The following is a 10,972-nucleotide window of genomic DNA, read 5'->3' on the forward strand; positions in this document are numbered from 1 at the left end:
ACATGAGAGACCGAGGTTCTCTGATATGCAAGGTGACTGTAGGACTGGCAAAACAACCTTGATGATTATTGATCGTCATGGCAAGGCTCTTAGAGAAGGAGAGAGAGTGACAGAGTTGGTGAGAGAGAGAGAGAGAGAGAGAGAGAGAGAGAGCGCGGGGGGAGGGGGGTTAAACGATGAAAAGAGAGATGAGGGAGATGGAGAGTGTTAGTGTGGAGTGGTGGGAAGATTTTTTAAGAGAGCTAGGGGAGAGAGCAGAGTTATTGCTGTGCTACCGTATATAAACATGGCGTATAGAAACGGAAGCGTCAGCACGGCCTAAGGCGAAGAGGACGGACTCTCTCTCTCTCTCTTTCTCCGGGCCGGGCGGTTCTGAGCGTGTGTTTTATTAAGCTTCCCATCATGCACTGCTGGGAGTCGGGCCTTGGGTTACATAGGCGCACGCTTTCAACAGCAAAACACATCAATAGCAGCCTTTTTCAGGCTGACTTTGCTGTCAGTGTTGGCGCTTTTGCTTATCGCGTTTCAGCCTCACGGAGACAGACGCCAAGACAACAGGACTGCAGATAACATGGATGTGGGTCGTTTCTGTAGAGCCGTTTTGCATTATCGTATTATACCATTTGAGTTGCGGGTCTTTATTGTCTGATCTGGATACATTTCGCCGGGGAGATCTGGCGTCCTGTCCGTCAGGGTAAACCTCTCATCCATGGTGCTGAATCTGGCCGACAGCGCTCGTCATCGCTTATCTCCACTTCCCACACATTACCCCGTGGATGATGGAGGAAGGAGGAAAACTCACTCAACGAAGAGATAATGATCCAGAATTTTTAAAAAGTGTCCTTTTTGCGCTTTGTCTTGATGCTTTTAATGTCTCGTGTAAAGCACTTTGAGTTGCTGCTGAAATGTGCTCTACAAATAAACTTGCCTTGCCTTTTGAGGTATTATTGGACAGGCAATATCTTGGACGGCTATTCTGCTTTTCCATATGCTGGCAGCACAAACAGAACGGAAGGGTTGCAAAGACGTGAATGTAAAAGTCATGAATTAAGTACACCTATCACCCTGAGGCTACTGACATGAATTGGAAATCATGCGTCCGTTCCTGGCTAAAGAGCATATGACTCCAGTCTAGGTCAGCGTGCAGTTTTCTTTTGGAACCGCCCCCAAAACTGAAAGGCTGTCAACTTTTAATGACTAACCAAGAGAGAGCGAAGCACAATGAAGAACCACTGAGGGGGGTGAGGCCCCGGTAGATGCGCCCTCGCTCGGGCGTTTTCACACGGCACATCCGCAGGTGGGTTGAGTTCAATCGTCGTCGCGGTCTGACCTGAAACGACCGGCTGGGGCTTTCTAGTTTCCTGTGTGGCACCGCATCAAACGGCTCTGTCGGCGTGCGTTTCCCCCCTTTCATCAACGCTAGACCTCCGCCAGTCAGCCAGGCCTGAGCAACACCCCTCCCTGCGCTAGAGACACACACACAGCTCTGGGAGGATGTGTTTGATATGAGAGAGAGAGAGGGAGGGAGAGAGAGAGAGGGAGAGAGAGAGAGAGAGAGAGGGAGAGAGAGGAAGCGAGAGAGGGAGAGAGGAAGCGAGAGAGAGAGAGGGAGTGAGAGAGAGAGAGGGAGGGAGAGAGAGAGGTAGAGGAAGCGAGGGAGGGCGAGAGGAAGGGAGAGAGAGAGGAGAGAGAGAGAGATGGACGGAGGAAGAGAGAGAGGGAGAGAGGAAGCGAGAGAGAGAGGAAGGGAGAGAGAGAAAGAAAGAGAAAGACAGAGAGAGAGAGAGAAAGAGAGAGAGAGAGTCCGGTCCTTCATCAATGATGAACAACACACGTGCCACCTGATCAGGCTCAGTGAATATTTGGGCGGAGCCGGACGTGGACAGACCTCCAGGTTGGGTCTCCCGCCTCGCTCGGACACAGCGGCCTCCAGGAAGCGGGCGACGCGGGCAGCGGGCTGACCTCTGCGTCACCCCCTGGCCCTGTTAGGACGCGGCCGACCCCACGAATCAGTCGGCCGATTGTTCGGCGGGCCGGTCTGTGTGACCCTGCAGCCTGCGCTGCTTCCTAAAACCAGGACACCACACACAACCCTTTCACTGGCCACAAGACGCACGGCCGTTCATGATCTCACACACACTCACACACACACAAACACACACTTTGTTTTTCGTATTTGCGCATTTCTGTGCCAGAGACCCAATAAAGAGGAACATTGTCTGTAGGCCAACATTTACCCCCCACGCACTAAAGAGAAGAAATGAATCCCATCGCTCTCTTCCGAGCCTTGCACAATTACTCCCATTACGCCTTTGTGGCCGCGGACAGTGAAAGTCTCGATGCCGTGACCTTTGACCTCATCGGAGCCAGCGTGGCGTGGCAGGCAGGTGTGACGGGGACGATGGCTGGGCTGGCTGAAAGGTCACGCCCCCCCCACCCGAGGATGTGTCAGACTGGGCATCCCGCTGCCACTACCCACCCCCCCCCCCCCACCCCAATGTCATCCAGCCCTCTGCTCCAGCAACAGCACTGTCTGGCTTGGCCTATCAAGTCCTGTACTGTCATTGGCTGTAAATGATGTCCCGTTCCCCGTTCCCCCCCCCCCTTCCCCCCGTGATGAAATCAGCCAGACAGCCCGCGTGAGGAGAGACAGCGGAGCAGCTCTGGACAGAGACTCCGGCGAGGCCGACGACGGCGAGGAGCTCGCGTGCCGGCTGTCTGACTGGCTCGCCGAAGTAACGCTTTCGCACATCTTCCCGGGCCTGGAATAGCTGTTCGCTATGAATATCATCAGCGGGCGGGCGCCTGGCGTCTGCCGGTTTCGTTTGAAGGGGAAACTGTTAACGGTGCGAGAAAAAGGTTTAAAAGGGAAAAATGAGCGCGGGAGGCGGCGGAGGCGTCTGTCTGCCTGCTGGGGCCGTCGGCACGCTCCGTGTCAGCGGGGGTCTGCAGCGGTGTGTGTGTGTGTGTGTCCCGTGGAGAGGTTCTGGTTGTCGGGGAAGGAGCCTTGTCCTCCCCCCTCCCCCCCTCCGGCTGCCATCCATCAGCCCGGATCCCCACCCGCCCCCCGCGGTGACTGCGGCCCCTCCGAGCCAACGAGGAGCGAGGCGCGAAGGAGGGGGGGGCTGGGGGGGGTCCCTTCACGCTCTGAGCTGCGCAGAAAGTGTCAGGCCGGACTAAGCCAATCGGAACGGGGTCACCCTGGCGGGGTAAGGGGTGGGGGGCACGGGGGAAGAAGTGTGTGTGTGGGGGGGGGGGGGCAGCGTTAGCTCAGTTCTGGACACATCGGCGAATCAGGGAGCCGACAGGGGCAGAGGGGTAAGAGGAGGAGGTGGGTGGGGGGGCGGGGATAGAGGTCCTAGAGATGAGGTTCATTACCATACTGAACAGGCCAAGTCAGGGGTGGAGCACAATGGAGTACCCAGCTTTTACTCCGCGCCAACTTTGATCTGCGCCGACCCGTTACCTCTGCGCTCTGTTGTGTGCATCTCTGGAATGTGTGTGTGTGTGTGTGTGTGTGTCGCGGAGGTCTCTTACTTGAGGGAGAGGGAGAAGTCGTTCTTGCTGGTCTCGCTATTCCTCACCAGGTAGCTGGCCTCCTTACACAGCCGGAGTAGAGACTCAGCGTCCGTCCGGCTGATGGCTCCGTGGTACCAGCTACGGGGGAGGGGGAGGGGGGACGGGGGACAAAAGAACTGTTAGAAAAGGAACCGAGCCAACATCTTCAAAAGAGCACCTGTCACCCAGCCAACATCTTCAAAAGAGCACCTGTCATCCAGCCAACATCTTTCATCTCAATCTCCGCCTACAGGACCATGTTACTACGCTCCTCGTCTCGAATAGACAGACCTATCTCTCCACCTCGTTTATGCTGTGCCAGCGCTGGGGAAAAGTCTGACTGCACTCATTTCCTTTCAGAGATTGGGGGGAGGCGCTGTATTTCTTTAAACCAATCATACTCGTCTTGGGCGGAGCGGTTGCTAAATTGTTGTTGTTTCACGTAGGCTGGATTGAATCTGATCGGGCCGGGAAAATCTTCACTGATTGGGCGGTAATAAACGAATGGCAAGACTCCCCGAAACCTACATCTGCTGAGGTCATGCTGAGAAGAGGATAGGGGAGTTAGGTCTTACTTAGGACTAGTCTTACTTAGGACTAGTCTTACTTAGGACTTAGGACTTACAACTGGCTCTCCAGAGGCATGGTGGGGTCGACGCGTTCCCCCAGGGCGGCGTGGTCCAGGGAGCTCATCTTGGTGTTGACCAGGCAGCCGCTGGAGTGGCGCTGGGGCGGGCGGCTTTTGCCCTCCTTGGTGGGCGACATTCGAGACTTCTCCACCCCGTCGAACTGGACTGCAACAGCGAGGAGAGACAGACGTTGGAATATCGTCCCCGGACGCTCGACATGGGGCCTGTCTGGGACACTGGGCTTGTCGGACACGGAACGCGCTGTGCTAATGTCGTTCGTTATGGGTTCTCATGCCTTAAATACTGAATATAAACGGTCATCGCGGAACATATGAGTACAGTTTGTGCTAATCGATTCTCTGCCATTCACTTATAGTTGAGATGAGTTCGGCGGGGGGGGGGGGGGTGTTCAACCAGTTCTGCCTGTGACGGCGCCAATGTGACTCTCCTCACAGTCTTTGTGGTCTACGCTCATTTCTGTCCAGCTCTGGGCCGTGTGAATGAGAGGAGACAGGCAGGTCAGTGTGTTGACACACACACACACGCACACGCACACACACACACACACACACACACTCCTTACAACACATCCATCTGAAGGACGTTGGAGATAATGGATCAGGGAGAAATCAATCCTGCCCTGTAGACATTCCAAAGATAGAAGACAACACAGCAGAGGCTCCCTCGCCATCCTGGCTCCAGGTTCATCACTGCGCTGGCCCTTTAAAACCGCCAAGGTCAGTGGGAAGAAAACGGACAGGTCCCCTTCGCAACCTCTCAGGGAAGAGCTGCTCATCTTGAGGGGGGGGGGGCTGCTCATCTTGACGGGGGATAGGAGGTGAACCGTCCAGATCGGGACACAACCCTGACTCATGTGAAAGGTCAAAGACCAGGGCATGGGCCACTCAGGAACAAGCAACACGATCCCTGTGTTTACATTGGCCGAGAAGATGGGGGGGGGGGGGGGGAAGGGGGGGGAGGCTAAGAGCCGCGAGCGGCGTTGAAACCCAAGAACTTCCTGGCTACGGTCGGGAGGTCGCAGGGGTCAAACGCACACCCTCGACCGACGGGAGGGGAGGTGAAGCTTTTGGTGTTGTTTCTTCCACGGTCCGTTTCCATAATTGATGTCGCGCCGCCGTCGTATTGCCTTTGGACGGAGCCCCTGTAGCTAGCTAGCCGCGCTTCCCGGAGCCATGGCTGAGGTCACCCTCCTCCGACATCAAACGCATTTACCGGCCTTAGCCGGGGGGGTTGGGGGACACACACGCATCAAGGTTGAAGCTGATGGAAGGAGCTGATTCATCATGGTCCCTCTCTCTTCTCTCTCTCTCCATCACTCTATAATGGCTCATCTCACTCTCCGGGGTTTTAATTACACTCGACATGGCCGCCTCGGAACAGACAGCTAGGCACGGGACTCGCAGCCCGTCGATGCGGGGGAGACACAGCTGTCTGGACCACAGCTCCGGTCATGGAGGGGGGGGGGGGGGGGGGGTTAGTGTTTCACATCCCCTGTCAGACCCCTGGCACAGCTCAGCTCACACGATTGGGTTTGACTGAACGGCTAGCGGTAAGTGCATCAATCAATCAATGCAGTCGTGTTGTCGGAAACAGCGCCATGTAATACATGACAGCCAGGTTACTAACACTCGAAACAAAATGTGAACGTATGGGTACCTGAAAACCCCCGGGGAGCACACGGCAGCATATGAACCGCTGGTCGAGGAAAATGGGACGTTATTCCGTCACTCACCACCAGGGGCTCCCCTTAGTCTCTCGTCTATTGTTCCAGACAAGACGGTCTACTTCTGTCAGGGCTGTCTGGTCGGGGCCTACTGGAGCATTGCTCTAAATACAAATCCATGGGAATAACAAGGCCAAATTTGATGTCTTACTGTTAGCTTGCTGTCTGCCCCTTCTCTCCAAAGCGGGCCACAGTTCATTCACCAAACGACGTCCACTTTGTGCAGTTGAATAACAGACCCCCGGCAGTTTGTTGCTTCAGCGCGTCTCATAGGAGTTCCAAAACAAGGCGGTCAACAGAACGAGGGGTTCATATCCCAATACAATACAAAGTGTCAACAGCTTGTGTACTGACTTAAAGTGACAACACTGTCCTCAGTGTACTAGTAGGCCTATATGTGAGTAAAATACAGTTTCCATGGAAACTAAGCAGGCAGGGAAGATGGGTGTTCGCAGCGCTCGGTCCTGTCAGCTCTGACAAGAACCACGACGAGGACGATCTAGGGAACCGACCGCTCCCACGTAAGTTGGAAAAGCATAGAGACGCTGTGGTCCACAATTATGTTGTTTAGCCAACTCTATCATTATTACTGGACACATGTGTCTCTGCATGTTCAGTATTATGTATGCCTGCGTTTGTGGTGAGTGCGAGAGAAAGTCACGTCAGCTGTGACAGAAGCTCCAGCCTGAAGGGTCCCAACCTCACCTGGCCACTCCCGCCCCCCCGGGGTGTGACCCAACCTGCTGTGATACCATGTGTTCGGAAGCGCTCCCTCGTTCCCTCACTCCCTATTCCCTATATGGGGTTCACCATGTAGTGAACTACCTAGGGAACGGAGAAAATGTAGGGTACATGCACTGTTCCCTGTAAATCAAGGTGAATTGTGGGTAATAAATAGTGGACTATATAGGGAACGAAAATTCCGTGGAGAATTCGGACACTACAAACAAAATGGCTGACGCCCTATATAGTGCACTATATAGTGAATAGGGAGTGATTCCCAACACAGCTCATCTCTCCCTGTGCTTGATGACCTCACCGCGCACCTCCATCTCATGTCCACAGCTCCACAGGTACCGGACCGACAGCGCTAGCTACCGATTGGTTCGTTCGTCACGGCTTAGCCTCACTCCGACCCCCGCTGCTCTTCTTCACCAGCACGATGTCGACAACCCCCCCCCCCCCCCCCCCAATTAAACCCTCATCGACGCACAGTAACATTCGAGCTGAAAGCCCCTTCGGTTCTCGGCCTCATCTGAAACCGTGCGCAGAAGAAATTCCTCAGGAGTACGACTACTACCGTACAAAACACAAAAGCAATCATTTCATATCCTCGATTGTGCCGAGGCCATGTCGGCTGTGATTGCCGGTCATCTGTCCAGCGGTTGCGAGGGCGGGGTGGTATTGTGTGGTTTAGGCTGGATATCACTGGGAGTTGCCCAAACTCCTTCCCTTTCATTCTCCTCAGCACACACTCCCGACAGATGAGAGGAGGATGAGGAGGGGATTGGCACACAGGTGATCAAGAGACCGTTTGAGAGACAGGGTCTTCTCTCTCTCACTCACAGACACACACACACACACACACACACACACACACTCTCTCTCTCCCTCTACATGTTCACCCCACCCCCCCAGTGTATCTATGAGTGTGTGTGTCTGTGTGTGTGTTTGTGTACCTGCTTGCTATCGGTGTTGTTGTGTGTAAAGCAGAGCAAACGGGATCCCTGTATCAGATTGAGCTGTCAGTCAGAGGGTGATTGATGGCTGAAAGACCCGCCCACCCCAGTTATCTACCACTCTCAGAGGGCTCTGAGCAAAACAGGGAGGGTGTTGGCGAGAGGCAGCTGATTGGCTGCGGCCTAGATAAACACAGGCCACAGAGGTCAAAAGGACATCTCCAGGATCAGAACAGCCCCAGTCAAGAGCAGAGACGCACAATTACTGGCCGCCACAAACAGTAGTGGAATTTACCGAACTGGGTCAATCAAGCACGATGCAGACCGCCTTCTGAAGCACATTGTACTAATTAAGGCTGCTAATTAATTCTCATTTACAAATGGTACTTCCATCAGAAGGGTCCACCACTCAGTGGGGAGAGTAGCTTTCAGTCTCCCGCTGTACTACACTGTTACAATTAAGATTTCCAGCTTGACGTGTGAAATGATTAACAGGTCTGCGGCTCATTGAAATGCATGACGCCTCCTCAGAAATACTGAGCCACGGGAGAGAAAGACAAAAGATTTTTTTGCTGGCATGCAGATGTTTTTTTCCCTCATAAGCACCTTGTAAACACTTACAGGTAGAAGCGTTTTGTAACCCGGTTTCGAAAAGTGCTATGCAAATCAAGTTTATTATGTATAAAAGCCTGATGGACTTTATCTCCGGAGGTTTCAACATGAATGCATGTTTCTTCACCCCAATCTGAAAATGCATTTTAATGAGTTTCCCAAAGACAAAGGGGTGAGGCTTGAAAGGGGTCGACGACTGCGTGCTGCACAACAATGAAATCTGGATATCTCATAATTACACTGTTTTATATTCTACAAAGACAAAGGCAGGGGGAGGTAAGAGAATGGCTTGAAAGCCCCAGCGATTAATTCCCTTCAGAAAGCAACGGGAAAAGCTCTTAATCACGACCAAGACAAAGAACCCTCCTCCTTTTATATGTATGTGTCGTTTATCTGCCCTGTCGATCAATATTCATATTATGCTGAGCTGGAACTGTGGAACCGTTGGGTTCTCCTTGACTGGAGCGGCTACGGTTCCGAACAACCGAAGCTAACTCTGTGTGACATGCCAACACGTGTGCGCCAGCGGTCCTGAGCTCTGTCCGTTCCATATGGGTTCTGTGTTGTATTAGGAGCCGGGTCTGGTGTGATACTGGAGCCCTGGCTAGCCTAGGATCACGGCCCGGGATTGTAACTGTATTCACAGAGGTCACCGAGGGCACCCCCCCCCCCCCCCCCGTTCCGTTCCCCCTTGTGTCTACCGATGTGACCTTTGACCCTGCGCTGGAGTGGGAGTTCAGACAGATGGAGGATCACCTTACAGCTGGACGCCAGTCTTGAACCCACTCACATCTCACAGAGAAACGCAGCCATTCCCATGGAGTTAAAGGGCATAAATCATCCATTGTCCCTGTTTTCACCCACACAGCCCAGCAGTGTCTTCTTACTGTGTCACGCTCACAGTCCTCCCCCTCCGCCAGGGGAAAACCCGGCCAGGGTATTAGTTCTGCTACACATGCTCCTCTTTCCCTAGGTAATTAGTCAGTGGCTCAAGCTGAGAAAAGCTGCAAACATCAGCGAACATGGAGCTTCCGAAGAGAAAATTAGTCATTTGGTAAAAGACGATATTAAAGCAAAGGTCATAGGCTATAGAAGGGCATCAGTGCGGTCAACAAAATTAAACTTCTTCATTTAAATGTCCTCAATGAAACATATGGTTTGTGGAGAGGGAGATATTTGAAATAGCTATGAGTGTGTTGACAGAGGCAACAGCGGTCACCTACACTTGCAATTACCCATACTGAAGGCAATTTTAGCACAATTAAAACTAATGAGCCTTCATTCACACAGCCTGGACCTGTGCTAGTGATTTTCTGCCACATGTAATCCAGATGGAAAAGTGATTTTATTACTGAGGTAATGTGCAGCCTCAAGCTGATTTGAGATTTTAGACACCTGATTTGATCCACCCAATACCTGCCCGTATTTCTAGGTAACAGAAGACTGGATGCTCTCAACATAGGATGCTGTATCCCCCCTTTGATAGGAAGCATCTAACGCGTACAGTAGCATGTCTCAAGTCCTTCATCGAGACATTGTACTGTACATACAATCACAGTTCACCGGCGCAATGAAGAAGAGACTAGGATGAGTTATGGGAAGAGGAGGAGAGACACTGAAAAAGACAGATGGGAGAAATGAGAGGTTGATGATGGGACTACGGGTGGCGGGGGACAGACGATGGCGGTGGCGGTGGAGGTGGTGGAGGGGGGGGGGACAGACGATGGCGGTGGTGGCGGTGGAGGGGGGGGGGGACAGGCGATGGCGGTGGTGGCGGTGGAGGTGGGTGGAGGGGGGGGGGGACAGACGATGGCGGTGGTGGCGGTGGAGGGGGGGGGGGACAGGCGATGGCGGTGGAGGGGGGAGGGGTGGGGGACAGACAATGGCGGTGGCAGAGGGGCAGGGGTGGGGGACGGACGATGGCGGTGGTGGAGGGGGAGGAGGGGGGAGGACAGACGTTGGCGGTGGTGGTGGAGGGGAGGGGGGGGGGGGGGACAACAGCGACAGCCTCACCCACCTGGGTGGTGCAGGTCGCAGGCTGTGTGTCCCGGAGAGGCCTGGGGCAGGGCGGCGGGGAGGAGCCTGGAGACTCCGCCTCCTCCGTGAGGGGGGGGCTGCTGTTGAGCTGCCCTACGGGAGGGGGCCACGGCAGGTCCTTGATCACTTTAATCTCTACTGCAGGCAGCCACGGGTCACCACAGGAGGGGGAGAGGGAGAGAGAGAAGGACGGAGAGGAGGGCAGGAGATAGAAGGATGGAGATAGAGAAAGAGAGAGATAAAGAGAAAGGAGGAGGGTGTTGGAGGGAGGGGAAACAGAAGAGAGCCGAGTCAGAAGAAGAGAAAATGCCGGACAGGAGGCTCCGGTGAAGACAGGACAGGACAGGACAGTTCAGAGGACCGCCAGCAGGGGGGAAGTGAGGCTAGACCTGGACTGGAAGGGAAGAAATATTAGTTCACCTGAGAGAGAGAGGAAGACCGTGCCCTTCGCCCTCGCCACTCTGCCTTCCCGTGTTCCTCTGACGCTCACGGCGCGCCGAGGGATTGAAAATGAATCGCACGGGGGCTTTTGGAGGGGGGAGCGGCTTAAGCGAAAATACTGACGAGACTCGACTGAAACCCGCGGACTTAAAGAGCAACGTTGAGTGCCCCCGGAAAGCCGGGGCTGGTGCGAAGCAAGCCTAACACAAACTCAGCAAGGCTAATTGCCCGGTTAAAACCCAGATCTGCCCCCCCGCCCCCCCCCCGCCCCC

General features: G+C 54.2%; 1 protein-coding gene across 1 annotated transcript in view; it reads right to left on the reverse strand.

The window, feature by feature from the left end:
- shf (Src homology 2 domain containing F) overlaps positions 1-10,972 on the reverse strand; it is a 37,812-nt gene that overhangs the window by 3,599 nt on the left and 23,241 nt on the right. The window contains exons 3-4 of the mRNA XM_084436739.1: positions 4,184-4,453; positions 3,538-3,657 (exon numbers count right to left, since the gene is read on the reverse strand). Of these exons, the coding sequence (XP_084292865.1) occupies positions 3,538-3,657; positions 4,184-4,453 (390 nt within the window). The remainder of the gene's footprint in view (positions 1-3,537; positions 3,658-4,183; positions 4,454-10,972) is intronic.

Source organism: Borostomias antarcticus (genome assembly GCF_949987555.1).
Source record: "Borostomias antarcticus genome assembly, chromosome: 4".
In the NCBI taxonomy this organism is placed as follows: domain Eukaryota; kingdom Metazoa; phylum Chordata; class Actinopteri; order Stomiiformes; family Stomiidae; genus Borostomias; species Borostomias antarcticus.